General features: G+C 34.3%; 1 protein-coding gene across 3 annotated transcripts in view; it reads left to right on the forward strand.

Moving 5' to 3' along the window:
- Positions 1-17,067, forward strand: part of EPHA3 (EPH receptor A3) — a 335,385-nt gene that overhangs the window by 212,527 nt on the left and 105,791 nt on the right. For all 3 annotated transcript variants that reach the window (XM_003783935.1, XM_012801561.1, XM_012801560.1), the window contains exons 4-5: positions 10,527-10,682; positions 11,392-11,727. In XM_003783935.1, coding sequence (XP_003783983.1) covers positions 10,527-10,682; positions 11,392-11,727 — 492 coding nt within the window. The remainder of the gene's footprint in view (positions 1-10,526; positions 10,683-11,391; positions 11,728-17,067) is intronic.

Raw genomic sequence — 17,067 nt, forward strand, 5'->3', positions numbered from 1 at the left:
TCTTCTATATACTTAGGGAATTTCTTTCTAGCATAATGGGGGTAGAGGTTATATTTTGTATTTTTTACATACAAATAGAGTAGACATACACATTTGAATCTTTGTAGAGATTGTTTTCTCCTTGAAAAAGTTTGTTCTTATGCAAATAGAAAAATATTTTTTCTTGAATAAAAGAAAACTCATTATATTTGAAGTTTAAATACTGTGTATAGACATGTTGTTTTACAAAATGCCAACATATATGTGTTTCTTAATAGTTTCAGAAAAGATTATTGGTTGCTGTTGTTATGAAAGACTCATTTAGGTAACAGTTTTATTGATCCTTTGAGTATTCAGTTATGATGGTTTTTATCTCTTCCTGGTGAAATTCATTCTTATCCATTTGTGAATGTATCTGAGAATACTTTGAATAGATATCCCCTTTCTACCTTAGAATAAATATTTGTCATAAATTAAAAAATAATTTTAAAAGACACTGGAATTACACTAACTCATTTTATTTTATTTTTCTATGTAACCTTTTAGATAACTGTTATTTACAAAATTACTCAAATATTGAATACTTTTAAGTGCTAAACCTTTTCTAGTTGTTAACATTATGTGATAATTAAGTAAATAATATGTAAATGATCCACCATAGGTTTATTTTAAATCCATTGACTTTTTACCAATAATATCACATGAGTAATTCTAATAAATATTAAAATATAAAAATCCAATGGATATTACTATATAATAAACTTATCTAAGAAAGTAAAGCCAATTTAAAGGATTTCTAATAAAATTCAATGTTATCACCATTCCTCAAAACCCTAAGTGGTCATCTTCTGTTTTGGAGAGTTAATAATTAACAATATAACCAAGAGAGCAAATATTTTGTATTGCATCTTAGAACACTCACAGAAATTTTAGTTTCCTTCTGAGTTTTATACATTGTATGAGCTTTAATTAAATCCTGTATTTTAAAATCTATGTTATTTTCTGTATAAATTTCCTCAAGTGCGGTTGTAATCGTGGTACTTGAGCTCAAACGTGTGAAATTCATATGGGTGAGATTAAGGAAGAAAAAAAGGAAACTCCTAGAACAGTAAAACAGAATCAAGAGCTGATAAAAACTTTGGTAAGTCTGTGCCCAGGTGCGTGTACGCAGGACTGGGGAAAGATAAGGTTGTGTGAGTTTTAGTCTCACATGTAGCATGGAATTTAGTTGTGTACATCCACAGATGTAACTCCATGTATCTGCACCCAAAGCATAAATTAGAAAAAGACACACACATTCATAGACTAAAATGTTTTAGTTGTATTGTGTATGTACAATAATTTCACTTCTAAGACTTTGCAATGTTTATGTTCTTCATGAGGTAAGCAATAAAGTTCATGTTTGATGAATATGAAAGTACAGGTAAACTATAAAAACATCATTACATAAAGATTATTTGATCCTGCTTTTCCCCTAAAAAGATAATATGAACCTATTTTTATAGAGATTTCAACATGCAAATGTGTAAGAATAGCATAATTTATTTATGAAAATGTACAAACATATTATAATTTATTTAACTGTTTTTCTAATTTAGGTGATTACACTTTTTTCTAATTTGCCAGTACTATTAATATCATTGCCCATGTCTTTGTGTAGTTGAACAGATACACACACAAGTGTTCTTTCTGTGTTCATGTAAAATAGGCCATTTGGAAATTAAGGCAGCTAAGGTTTTCATGACTTTTATCTCAGACTCCTAATCTGGGTGATGTTGTGTGCTCCAAAATTAAATTTATGATGGTGAGTCAATTCTTCTAATCAAGTTACAGGGGTGAGTATTGGTTGGCATTGGTAACTAATCCTTATGTTCTAGTTTTGATTCCAAAGCTGCCTGGGAAATGCTAATTTATAGTAAGAGAATATTTAGATACAGAAGTGATTTATTTTGCTTCTCCAAAAATCCTTTCCTAGAAATAGTTTTCCTAGACATTCCAGTGATATTCTGGCCTGAAGAGAACTTCCGGTACTATTCTGAAAAGCTTCTCCAGGCTGCCTCCTAATACTCCCTAGGTATAGATTTGGGACATGTGCATCTTAACAGGCACTGTAATAATATCCATATGTAATATTCTTTCTTCCATTCTCTCCCCCTCCCCATCTCTCTCTTTCTGTAATTACCTGCTCATAACATACATATTTATATCAAATGATCTCATTCTCTGATTGTTGATAACTAAGAATCGAAAAACTTGATTAGTGATAGTTTTAGGACATCCAGTTCTTACTTGAAAGTAGACAACTGAAAAACTGGCAAAACAGAATCCTTAGGGCCAGAAGTCATTTTAGCATTCTCTTTGTACTGAATGCACATTGGACATATTTCAGTATTACTGGCACCTGTCTGGCTAAATCTGATGGAGCAACAACAAACACAATAAAGTCTTGTTACTAAGCTATCTTTGAACCATACTAGATTGTGATTGATTCTGTTGTGTTTAATGGTGTGGTGGCATTTTGCCTTAGGCCTTTTTTATTGAACAGTGGAAGGAACAGAAGAAGGAAACACTTGATCACTTTGTAAATGCTGCACAGTGCAGGCCAGGTTTAATGACTGAATGTAGCCACTTCCAGTGTATTGAAATGCCTAGGCCTTGCCTCACAGCATTGTACCTCTATTCAGATGGCAAAGAATAGAGTTCCTGTAAGATTGTGGAGTGCAGCTCATTTTGGGAATAAACAGTTGCTTTGACCTTGTACAGGCAAATAGACCCTGTCAGGCCTGGAATTGCAAGGCCAGGAAATCATCTGTTTAGTCAGTGCTGGTTCTAGTCATTAGTTTGTGTTTATGGCTGGGAATTGGTAATATAGCTGTATGTGTTCCGAAGTAAGGTCTGAATACTAAAAGACCCCTCTTTACCAACAGCTTTATTTTTTAATTTAATGTTAATTCAAATTGAAATGAGCCTTTTAACCCTTAATTAGGACCATGTTTCTTCTAAAAGTCAACCACATTAGTCAACTGCAGACAAAATTCACTTTGCAATTGAAAGGCTGTCTTCTTTCTTTCAACAGTAGCCACCATGGTTTACCAAGTGCATTTGTTTTGCTTTCACTATGGTAACTTTACCCATTCTCTGTATCAGCCCAGCACAAAGTCATCAATTACAATGCAGAGGAAAAATGTGTTTTGTGCTTTGGGAATGAAGCCAAGATTCTATCCTGAAGCTCTTTCATAATTATTATTCATTGTATAGGTAATGCTTATAAGACTGCCTGTTCCATACTTTTTTCTTTATCATTTTTCAGAGCTCCAGTTTGTTATTTTACCCTCCTGTGGGCCCACAATGTTCAGTTCCTGCTTTATTGTTTCCCCTGTATAATTATAGAATCATCAGGTTCCCAAAATATTTGACATTCATCCACAAAAATTTGGTATTATTTTGGCTTCCTTCTATTATCTTACTCATATTTTTAGTTTTTATCAATAGAAAAGTAACATTTGGGAAAGGATTTATCCTATTTTTTCACTGTGGCCCATTCTGGTTTTCTTTTCTTTCTTTTTTTTTTTTTTCAATAAATGTGGAGGTTGGTAAATGAATGAACAAACATATCTCCACTAACTCAGCACTAAAAATAGAATATCTAAAGGCAGATTAGCAAGAAAAAAGACAAAGAAATACCCACTGCTGATTAATAGGAGAGAAATGTACTCTCTTTTAAATCGTATTTATATTGGTTGCAACAATGTGCTTATTTTTCTCGTCATTAAAAGAGAAAGAAAAAAAACTATATTAACCTATATTTTAAAAATTAAACATAATTAATATTAATATTTTGATTCATATTATCAAATTTGATTTTTTATTTTCATAGATTTCCATGAGATTCCCAAACTTCTAAGCTTTTTACTGTATCTAATTGCAAGAAAAATATATATAGTTTTACTGTGTTTTATTATTGGTTGAGATGAAAGTATAATAAAGGGAATTATTTGTTTGACAGTCAATTTATCTCTCAATTCATCAAACCATAAAGTAGATATGCACTTTGAATATTACTGCTGTGATATAGGAAAACACTGCAACATCTGTAATTTCTTTTTCAAATGTACTTTTCTTTTTTTTAAAGTGAGGAGAGAACTTAATTTCTTTGTCTTGTTGTGGTATATGAGTTTATTATCAATGGGTAATTTTAATCCTTGAGGCAGTGATAAATATGAGGATACTTTATTCTTTCTTCTTTATTTAGAAAGTAATCAGAATTCTACAGATTTGGTGATAAAAAGTATTAACATTTTAAACTGTCTGGGCCTGAAAAGGCTCTAGAGACAATTTAGTCAACACCTGTCATTTCATAAATTAGAAAATTAAAGACCTGAGAGACAGTCAATTTAATCATTCTCTTAAAAAATGCATCTCATCAACTTCTCATTGCTGGCCAGTGTGCTAGACACAGAGCATACGAAATGAATAGAAAGTAATTCCCATCTCTGTTATGCTCAGGATCTCACCTGGGAATACATGACTCCTAAAAATGGAACCTCAGAGTTATTTATAAAAGAGAAAGTCACCGTTATAACCACCTCCTTAAAGTTTTAAGATACCTGATCAGTGAATCTGAAAAAAAAAACATCTATTTGGTAGAAAATACTAGATCAAGTATTTGTATCTTCTCTTTCCTAGTCCAGGACTTTTCCTCTAACATGCTAAAAATACCTTGAAGTATTGAAATGAAAAAAAAAAAAAAATGAGGCAATTTCTTGGTGAGGATAACATAAATGCTCCATAGAAAAGTGTCTTACAACTCGAATTCTCAAGTGAATTTCTAAAGTAATTGTGCTATATGAAATTGGTCTCCTTTTTAAAAACCAAGATTGTAGGTGGCGCTTGTGGCTCAAAGGAGTAGGGCACCAGCCCCATATGCAGGAGGTGGTGGGTTCAAACCCAGCCCTGGCCAGAAACTGCAAAAACAAAACAAAACAAAAAAACAGGATTGTGATTTTTATTACTGTAGAAAGAAAAAGAATAAGTTTCTTACCTTGCTTTGACTGCTGTAACAACACATCATAAACTGTGTGTCTCATGACCAATAGGAATTTATTTCTCACAGTTCTAAGGGCTGATAAATCCCTGACGAAGGTGCTAGCAGATGTAGTAGCCAGTGAGGACTCGTTTCCTGGCTCAGAGATGGACCTGCTAGCTAGGTCCTCACATGGTAAAAAGGATCATAAGGCCTCTCTCTGGGAGTTTCTCTTAAAATGTAACTAATCCTATTTATGTGGATTGTGCCCTCATGACCTAATCACTTTCCAAAGGTTCCACAACCCAACACCATCACACTGGTTATTAGGGTTCAACATATGAATTTCTTTTTAATTTCAAAGTATTATGGGGGTACAAATAGTTTTGGCTGTATACATGGATCACTTTTATAATGCTTGAGTCATGGTTATGTGTGTGCTTATTACTCATACAGCATTTGTTATACCCATTAGATATGTTTTTGCCTATCTCCTCTTTCTCCCTTCCCCCTCTTGATAATGCATTAATATTTACTTCCCTCTAGGCACATTTCTGGTCTATACTTAGTTCTAATTTAATAATGAGTTCGTGTAGTATTTGTTTTTTCATTCTTTAGATACTTCACTTACGACAATGAATTGTTGCAAAGGCATTATGTCATCCTTCTTCATGGCTGATTAGTATTCCACAGTATACATATACATACTTTGTTAATCCACTCACAAATTGATGAGAAGTTAGGTTGATTCCATATCTTTGTAATTATGAATGGTACTGTAATAAACATTCAAGTATAGGTGTCCTTTTGATGAAATGATTTCTTTTCCTTTGAATAAATACACAGTAGTGAGATACTGAATAAAATGGCAGGCTAAAATTATCATACTACCCAGAGTGATTTACATATCCAATGCAATCCCCACCAAAATATCAATATCATATTTCAAAGATACAGAAAAAATAATTCAGGCTTCACTTTGAACCAGAAAAGATTGCAAACAGCCAAGACAACCTCAAGCCAAAGGAACAAATCTGGAGGCATCACATTACTAGATTTCGGACTATACTGTAAGGCTATAGTAAACCAAAGCAGCATCAAATTGACACAAAGATAGAGACACAGACCAATGAAACAGAATAGAAACTCAGGCTTCAACCGTCCACATATAGCCATATAATCTTTAACAAAGCAGACAAAACTAGACATCAGGGAAAAGAATCTCTATTCACTAAATGGTGCTAAAAAATTTGATATCTACATGTAGAAGAATGAAATGGCATTCATATCTCTCATCACTCACAAAAATTAGTTCACAATGAAAAAATAAATTAAATGTAATGTATGAAACCATAAAAATTCTAAAAAAAAAGTTGGAAAAACTCTGAAAGATATCAGCCTATGTGATGAATTCATTAAAAACAGGGGGACCCCTCAACCCCACTGGCAATGACAGCAATAACAAAAACTAATGAATGGTATTTGAACAAATTAAAAAGGTTCTGCACAAGTAAGGAAGCAATCAACAGAGCAGAAAGACAACCTACAAAATGGAAGACAATATTTGCAAGCTGTACATCTGATATGGGCTAATAACCAGAAACTACAAAGAACTCAAGCAAATCAGCAACAACTACAACAAAAGTCAAACCCCATCAAAAAGTGGGCAAAAGACATGAACAGAAGCTTTCAAAAGAAGACAGACAAATGGTCAGAAAACATGACAAATGCTTAACATCATTAATCATCCAGGAAGTGCAAATTAAAAGCACAGTGAGATATCACCTCATCCCTATTAGAATGCCTTTTATTAAAAAGTCCAAAAACAATAGATACTAGGGTGGATGCAGAGAGAAAGGAAAGCTTATATGCTGTTGGTGGGACTGCAAATTACTACAACCTCTACGGAAAACCGTATTGAGAAACTTTAAAGAACTAACAGCAGATCAGTGTATGAACTTTGGGGAAATGAAAACATTCAGATTAGAGTAAATATCTAGGTCATATTAGGAGACAAATACATTTGTTTTATGAAGGGTGAATAAAGGAATCCAAACATTCTATTAATAAGTCTGGTTCCAAGCAAATCCATGATGCCATCTAGTAGCGTAGAGGATGTGCTATGGTCCATTTTTGAATAGTCATTCATTTAGACTCACGGATTATACTACTTTGATTTATTAAAATGAAATCAAAGATGACAGTTTTTGCCATATTTTTCTTGTTTAAAAATCTTTTTGTAATGAGGGAAGTAAACATCTGTGGGACCACACAAAAAAAAAAATGACAATTTTCCTCCACTTAAAAGATTTTAAACTGTTTAATCATTCTTTACTTTTACTATCCTGAGGTCGAAATATTTTTTTACTGGTGTATCACTGATAAGAACATTTACTACTGGGTTACCTGAAGAAAAAATGTAAATCTGAACTCTGTCATTTTCGCAGCAGCTTTGTAACATGTATACATCCACCTTAGCAAGGACTGACATTAATTGTGGTGTATGTCATGAAAGATTGGGGCTATTTACCTGGGGCTTTTTATTTTAAAACTTGCCACTGGGGAAATCTAAATTAGTATTTACTTGTCCACACTTCTTGTTTACTCTGGTTTTCTATTATCGTTGTTTTTTGTTTTGTGTTGTTGTTTTGGTATTCTCTGATAAGCTTACCAGGCCTTCTTTTAAATAATGAAAGGAAAGATAACATATGAACTTATCTACTTTCTATACTTAACATGAATTTTTTCTTATATGTGGAACTTTCTTCAGCCTATACAATAATACTTGAATGAGAAAAAAGTGTACAGATTGTTGCAGAGAGGGTGTTACCTTTCTAAAATCTTGACATAGGTGTTTGCGGGTCAGCAAGTACAAGATTACACATCCTTCTGATTTTCTTGGTTTGTAACTCATTATCACATGTAAACTGCTACTATTTTGGCCAATATACCCATTATCAAGGCTGGAATAATCTATGAGTGGCTGTATTTGACTGTGGACAACCTTCCTAAAAAAAGAGAGCTGCATATTAAAGACTTTTATCAGAATCATTTCTCTGTTTTTTAATCATCTTTTTAAATATAAGTTTGCCCATTCATCTCTAGCTGCACAGAAGCCTGAGTGAGATAATAATTGTCTGGATTCAATTCTGAGCAAAATGAGGATTCTGTTAGCAAGCAGGAAGCAGAGTGTGGATATTGGGTACATAATTAACAGCAGTTGCCACATTCCTCTGTATAATAGTTTGTCTTTCATGTTGGTCTATTTGTGTATTTAATTATACTTCTTACCAGCCACCTCTTGCTATGTTTTTATGATTCTTCTCAAATGGAGCTTCTATGAATTCTCTTCTAAACAGCTAGTAAGAATGGAGAGATTGCTCAATGTGCTCTGTGTTAAATGCCTGCCACCCACTCTTGATTGAAAGGGCCCTTTTGGTGTGGACAGAATTTCAGCCTTTATGGCTATCAAAAACCCTAAACACGAATAGATACCTGACAATATCTATGAAACTTATGTACATGTGCCTACCTAATCTTTTAGTATTACCATCTCTAAAACTACAATTTAATCATAATCAGGTAAATCCTAGTGACGCTTTTGAGTCATATGCTTACTTTTTAGATTTATTAACTGTAGCTACCTTAAGATGTTGATAAATTGTGCTATAGCTAAAAAGTGATTATGTGACTGTCTTAAGTATCACATAGTATAACAATTTATAATATTAACAAGAAATGATTGCTTAATGAATACTTAGATGCCAAATATCGTAAATACCATGAAAGCCTCAAACAGAAACACTCAGATAAACTAACAAGCAAACAAATAACAAAGTACATCAGAGTACTGCAACGTAATGTTTTAAAGACTCAGCTATACCCTCTTACAAATTTAAAGGCATTCTATGATGAACTAAATTGAAACCAGAACTTAAGTGCATAGAGTTTATTTATATACGTACTTTATATCATTTTCCCACGAGGAAATATGGCATGAGACATGAATAGCAGCTCCTAACTGGTGCTTAAGGACAATGCTAAAAAGCTTACATTCTTAATCCATGTTTGGTTAGGGCAGTAGGATTGATTGGAAGGGATCTCAATGTGAAACCACGGTTGTTCCATAAATGATCAACGATAAAATGATCTGGAGCAGCCATTCTTAGTAGGCAGTTGGAACAGCAAGACTTGAATAATGATTGCTATCGTTTTACATTATTGTAATGGTTGCTCTTGACAGTGTATTTCTCTTATTTTACTTCAAGAAACTTTCAGTGGGAAAGTATTCCACTATATATAAAATGTTTTCTTTTTCAAAAGCATTTAGTGATCATAAAAATTAAGACGTGCCCACATAGGTTTTACCTGAATGCAAACAATCCTATATGTACATTAGGGAGTTGCTATAAGAAAATTATGAAATTCAAATACAATCTGTAGGGTCTATTTTATATATGTAAGTGTTTTAAGGCACCGGATCTCAGTGTAGCATTGAAATTGAGTTTTAGAGGTTTAGAAACATTCACTTTCAAAGATAATATGGACAAAATTTAAAATTTAGAGCCCGAATTCCTTCTTCGCAGGGATGTCGAGAAGCTTCTTGTTAGAATTTTTACTATGATTTCAGTTGTCAATGTTTTCATGAAACTGAATCAGATGAAATAATTCAGCATTTCGAATTTACCATCAGACTGAATGAAAATAGTATAGTGAGACCTATCTCTGTCAAAACAGTAAAGAAATGCTGAACACTCAATGGTAAACTGAAAAATCAATGCTTGAAAATCACCCTCCTGGATTTAGAAAACTCATGTCATGTAGAGATACGGATAGACATAAGAAAGAGAACATAGATTTACTAGAAGAGCTTCAATCTAGTAACCACTCACAAGGATATCAGTTTAAATACTGTGCATCTCTATGTATTTCAGATACTGACACAAAACCATACTCATATCTTTATTTTAGGCTATTGCCGTAGAAGTTACAGAACATCACTGTCAAGCCAGAAAAAATTATAACTCATGAAAATCATATGTCAAGAACCTTGAATATACGGGAAGCCCCGATTTCCTCCTTCAGTTGCTTATAATTTGCGGAATGTAGTTGTACACACGTAGAGCAATTAGAAAACGAGTCAGTGTGTAATAGGCTGCTAGCTGCAATACAAATAGTATACACATTGCATCATGTTTTAAAAAGGGAATGACTACATGGTGACATGGTTTTGCTTTATTTTCCCCACAAATAGTCCAATGCCAAGTAAAGCTGTGAAAACACAAGCTGGAAATTTCATCATACTCTAGTGCCAAAATAATCTAAATCTTGTGGGTTTTTTTTTTTTTCCTTAACATTTGGTGCAAATTCAAACATATATGTAGAAAAATTACACTAAGCCATATTATTTGCTTCTGTAAATTCTAGGAAGAGAAAAGGATTTTTATTCATAATGAATTCATGTTCTAGCAAACTGAAATCTGTTTTACAGATTTTTGAAATCCTTTTTTTTTTTTTTTTGTAGCTTGTCGACCAGGTTTCTACAAGGCTTTGGATGGTAATCTGAAGTGTGCTAAGTGCCCACCTCACAGTTCTACTCAGGAAGATGGTTCAATGAACTGCAGGTGTGAGAATAATTACTTCCGAGCAGACAAAGACCCTCCATCCATGGCTTGTACCCGTGAGTAGTTTTGCTGCAACCCATGCCTCCATGTTTGCTTTGATTTGGGTTTTCTTCTGGTTATTGTGCTGTTTGTGTTTGTGGTTTTTTTGTTTTTTTTTTTTTAAAGCATTTGGCCCATTTCCTTCTGTTATCCATGTGCAAATTGAAAGCTTTCTCTGCTTCATTTTCCATGCTTGGCTCCCCCAAGTGCAACATTTATCACACAAAATGAATTGTATTTCAAAGTACTTCCTGCAATGCAACCCCAAGAAAGAAAGAACATTTTCTGTGTCTTGTTTTAGACCTTGCATTACATTTGACAGGATATAGGAGGTTATAGGCAGAGGATTTATGTTTTTACATTTCTATTCCCTTTTGCTCTAAGTTGGTCATAGGTCACAGGGAAAAAGAACTAAGATTTATAAAACTAATACCAAAGTTTTCATAAATATTCACAGGAGTATTTAAACATAGAGATAAATTCTTGGTTGGAGTTTGTGAATGTCCTCTTCCCCTTGAGTCAGAACTCCCCCATTCACAGCTTAGGGAGGACAGTACCCTTGAATCCATGTGTCCATAATCTCATGAATTCCCTATGGATGAATTAAAAGTAGATAATAAAGACAGGATGGTTATTTACCTCTTTTGGTTCCATTGTAAATTATCTATTTCCCTTTAGTAGAAAACAGAAGTGAGGCTCATTAATCTTTGTTGAACTACTTTGCAGGGCCTCCATCTGCACCACGAAATGTTATCTCTAATATAAACGAGACCTCGGTCATCCTGGACTGGAGTTGGCCCCTGGACACAGGAGGCCGGAAAGATGTTACCTTCAACATCATATGTAAAAAGTGTGGGTGGAATGTAAAACAGTGTGAGCCATGCAGCCCGAATGTCCGCTTCCTCCCTCGACAGTTCGGACTCACCAACACCACGGTGACAGTGACAGACCTCTTGGCACACACTAACTACACCTTTGAGGTTGACGCTATTAACGGGGTGTCAGAGCTGAGCTCCCCACCAAGACAGTTTGCTGCAGTCAGCATTACAACCAATCAGGCTGGTGAGTACACACTGAATCCTACTGACCCCTGCCATACCAACTTCGGATAATCGTTTGGATGACAAGTGGAAAGGAGGGATGGAGGAAAAAAAAAGATTTGAAAGAGTCCCAGGATTTTCTCTTATGTCACATTTAGACAGTTATGATACTCTAAATAGTTCAATTTAATTTTTCAATTAGGAATAAACCATATTTGTTGGGTGATTTTGCAGTACTTTGTACTCAATCACGTCCCAATTTGGATTCCTTAAATATTTGGGGACCTGAGATAGTAGTTACAGGGCTCCTTGGAACATTTTTATATTTCAAAGAACTTAGCAGGCACTGACTGAAAGTTAGCTTTGAAAATGTTGAGTAGGATACTTAAAATGATAAACGTCTTTACATTAGTAAAAATTAGATTTTTTATACAATTATTCAGTTATTTTATGGTCCTTAGAAACTCTGCATGTTATAACTCTGATAATTAACAAATCTCTGCTTGTTTAGCAATAAGAAAATAAACCATTATCATTTGATATATATTGCTTGTATTAAAAATTCAAAATATGGATTTTGGGAGAAGTATAGTAAAAATAAGTCTTAATAGAAAAAAATTGGAATCATTGGTCTAAAAAAAATTCTAATATGAATTCTTAGGTGATTTTATCAACCATATTTTCTATTGGTAATCTTTCCTCAATTAAAAAGAAAGTCTACATTGGGAGGCAAAAAACAAAGGCCCCTCAACATGAAATGAAAAAATTAAACAAACATATAACTATCTCACCTTTCTTTGTCTTATATCCATAACTTTTCTCTCTCTTTTTTTTTTTACTGTTAGTAAAACATGTTATTTCAATCATCCTTTAAATCCTGTATGTGGATTAATTATGGATTTTATGTATAGGGTTTTAATTCTGAGTCTTACACACATACAGATGGGATTATACTTTACACACAAGTGATGTTCCTTTTAGATGTGGCAACCATATCAATATTGTGATACATGTGTAATAAACACCTTTATTGTAATCAACATAGCATATATAAAATTAAGTTGATAGATATGCATATTTTTGTTGTACTTAACTGTTGCTACAAAATGCCACTGTTAGGATGACATTCCAAACAGTTCAATTCAGAGATATTATTGTATTATTTATACACAAACAACACTGGAGCCAAAAGAGGAAGAAAGAAAGAGACAGGATGCCACTCGGAGAATGGTTTAACTAAATGGAGCTAGAGATTCTCTAGTCCTCTCTCAGGAGAGCGCACCCCTGAGCTGGAAGTCAAGATTGAGGGCAAACTGGGCTTCTGGTTGGCATTTGGCTTAAATTATGGAAGGCCCTCTGGTCTCTAGTGAGGATTACTCTTTGCTCTGAGGCTATCAGAATGTGTCCTGGATGCTGTAGGCCAAAGGAAAGCAGAGACAACTAAATGTTCCCACCAGCTGAAAGAATAGCTAGCCAAAAAACATACCACATCTGCTTCCCTCACCTGGCTTGCTCAGGAAGGGCAGTTCAACTGCCACAGACACACAGTAAGTGTCATTCAAGATGTGGGCGTGCACCAGTATGACTATTGGTTATTAATATTTCCAACTATTTATCTACTGGTGGGAAGTAGTTCTATGTACTTCTGCAGGCGAGTGTAGAAATGCATCTATACTGGTTAGTTTCTCAAGTACTCTGAGCAGCCCCTATGCTCTGTATCTCAGGTCTACCCTCATTCTCAGATAATCCAGCTCTAAAGGGATAAATCCTGGCATAAGAGTCTATAGAGGGCCCTGTCCCTGCCATGCCTGGTGAAGGATATTTTGAATATAACTCTTGGCAAAGCCCATCTGTGTTCATGTACATAGCATTCTGATTCCAGATCTCTCTCTTGCTCTTATTTTTCTGCTGATCTGTACTATATTGATGAAAAGCCTATTCTTTTACATTTCTATAGTTACAAATAAACTTGTGGAAAAGACATGAATTTTGAATGATGTATACTAAATCATTACTTTAATCTTGCTTACTGAATCTGTAATTTCTCCCATCAGAAGCTAGATCCCCGACCAACCAGCATATGCTTTCGCTTTGTTTCAATTAATAAAGCAATGAAACTTTGTAATTAATGACATTTCAAAATTTATAACAGGTTTATTTAACTGTCTTCTGTGAAAAAAATTATATGAGTCCTGTAAGGCTATTGCTATATATCTCATGATTATCCATTCCTCATAGGCAGTGAACACAGGAATTTTAAGAAATTATAATGATGTGGCAAATGGCTTTTCCAAGTCCTATATTTCAAGCTGATTTACTACCTTGTTTAAAATAGGAGCATCAATCTGTGTTATAATTATCTCTTAAGTCAAACAGAAACGTATAAAAACAAGCACGAGCTCTTTATTTCCTATCTTATCATTCCCCTCTGCCTTTCTGACAATGCATTTATCAGGAAACTAATACTTCCTAATATATACAGTGAATGAATCTAGGTAGAGTGGCAATGGAGAGCAGGCCGAGACGTTAAAAAATAAATGAGGTTGATGCTTTGACCGTCCCTGTTACAAATCACAGCTTAGGAGATTCAGCAGGGTTGATATGAGTTGATATGAGTTACTCTCCTTAGTCCCACTCCCCCATTTTTTTTTTTTTTTTTTTTTTACATCACACATTCATTTACAGTATTCACCATCAGGCCTTTTGTATATTTATTTCAGGGTGTCTGCATTGTTTTGTGTGCCTGGGGAGTTAGAGGTCTCCATTTCATCTTTAAATCTCCAGGGTATAATATATAAGCACGATTAGAAGCAATGCCATTTCTACTGGGAGTGTTTCTTTGTTTTGCTTTATTTTTGTTCTTGTGAAGGTTAATGGACTGGTAGCCTTGAAAAATGAGCCCCCTAACACTGGAAGGGTACGGCTGTGACAGACCCGGGGCTGCAGCGCTTACATCTCTCCTGGTCTCGCTGCCTTTGACATGGACATAAAGGGGAAACCTGAATGTGTTCTTTTTAATTTAGTTGGTGAGATTGAATTTGTTGATTCTTCTCTTGATTACATTGTAAAAGTCACGCGATGACCACATGATAAGGCACCTTCTAAATGGCAGAGGATTATGTTGTAAATTCGGATATTAGTTCTCAGCTCTCAATACTTGCACAGAGTATGCCAGTGAGATAAAAAGCTCGGTCCCCATATAAAGATCGTATCTGTGACTCCATCACTCAAATGTGTGGAGAAAGAACCACAGATTTCAAAACAAAAATCTTCCATGTTATAACTCGCCTTCAGTTGCTACTTTTTGTTTTCTACTTAGAATGAGTACATTTATCTTTTGGCTCTGGACTGAAGCACTGGTTCCTCTAGTGGATTATCTGTCTCTGTTTATTCTCAACTGCCATGACAGACTCTGCCCTGTTTAACTGCCCTGTAGTGTGTAATGATCTCAGAGCTCAATAAAGGACCCTCAAAGAGAATTTATGGGGACTTGGAGTTTTGAGGTCCACCTCTGCCCCCATTTCACTGCTGAATCAACTGAGATCCAAGAAGCTTTTTCAACATTTCATCAAGAGATCAAACTTCTGAGTGAATTGGCCACTTTTTATTGGAATTCTGCATGCTTGTGTGCAAATTTCACCACACAATTTGATTTATTCACATGTATGAAAATGTTACAGAATAGTACAGTAGTACACATTATGCCCATACACTTTCACCCAGATTTCTCCCAAATTAACATTTTTTCACACCTGTTTTCTCATTCTCTCTCCCATCTCTCTCTCTCACCCACTCCATTATTTCTTAACTTCTTGCAGATACTATGCCCCTTTACTCCTAAACATTGATAATTTCCTGAAAAAAATAACTCTCTTGTATAACCTAAAATGTTTGTAAAAGTTAGGACATTAACATTTTCTGTAGTATGATATGATTTGCAGATATTAATCAACCTTCACTAGTTGTTTCACTAATATCCATGCAGCAAAAACAAATCAATGCTCTGCTCTCTCTGATTTTCTTTCTATAAAATACTTCCTATCCATTACAATGAACAAATAAATTATTTGTTGTACCCTCAGGACGGATCCAAAACTATGACAGGAAAGATGAGCAACATTTATTAACATTGTCTAGATAGTTGATACTAACTACTCTAGGAATTTTACAAATGCTGCTTCATTCAAAAGTAATCACCAGATAAAACTATCATTTAAAACAAAGAGAACATGACTTAATTTTATTTGTATTTTCTATGAATGTTCCATTAAATTATACTTTGAAGGATGGCATCTTAGAGATTACTTGATATAATGACAACATTTCTATCCTCAGCTTTAGAATGGCCTCTGCCATTCACTTAATTCAATCATCAGAAATAAATCTCTCTTTTCATCTTAGACAAACCCCTTCTTCCAGTTGAAAATTGCCACCCATCATATAAATGTGAAGTCCAATAATTTTTAGTCTTCCTGATGTATTTATTTTGTGTTATTCTGGGACTATTACCCAGAGAGCTTTGCTACTAAAATAATTGTAAGAGATCAATACAGTTTGGGGTCTTTAAGAACCCCTATGTACTCACTTTCAACAGAAGACTTAAAAGCTTTCTCACCCATCATTCTGCGGCCTGCTAGATTACAGAATAAAATATCAGCATCCATTAGAAGAAAAGGAATTAGATATGTTTGAACAATCCTAAATAAACAATATATACTTTTTGAAATGGACCCCCAAATACTTGGCTAAAAGGCAAATGATTTTTTTCATTTGATAAATTTTTTAAATTCTCCGTATTATTAATTCCGATATGTATTTCCCTTACCACCTTGTTCTCTTGGGACTTAGACATAGCATATGAAAAAGTCATACCTCATGTCATGCTTTAGCATTTCTGAAGATGCAAATGTTTCAAAATAAAAATGGAAAAGGTGCTCAGCTGGACCTGGGGCCACATACTGCTGTTGTCTCTATACAAATGCATGTTGCAAAATAATTGTACTCCCTGGAAGTAATTTAGACACAAGAAGAATCTATATGATTTTTTCCAGAACATGAGGGAAGGCAGTTCAAAATCAGTGTAGTGAATCAGAAAGTTGAAAACATAATAAAAATCACCTGCCCAAATAGTGGAGATTCTATGATTCCAATGATGCACTATGATGCATTTTCTTTCCCTTTGTTTCATTGTATGATTAATGAACCCAAAGAATCAAAGTCTTAACCTTTCATTTCTTTCAAAACACAAGTGTGGTTTGAGTCCAGACCAGAGATTACAAGTGAATATGTACATTATAATTTACGTGGTGCATTTTACTTGTGTGGTAATTTAGCCTCTTTCTTTCTGTTTAGTCGAGGCAGA

Source organism: Otolemur garnettii, unplaced genomic scaffold, assembly GCF_000181295.1.
Source record: "Otolemur garnettii isolate 467f Iridium unplaced genomic scaffold, OtoGar3 scaffold00009, whole genome shotgun sequence".
NCBI classification, from domain to species: Eukaryota; Metazoa; Chordata; class Mammalia; order Primates; family Galagidae; genus Otolemur; species Otolemur garnettii.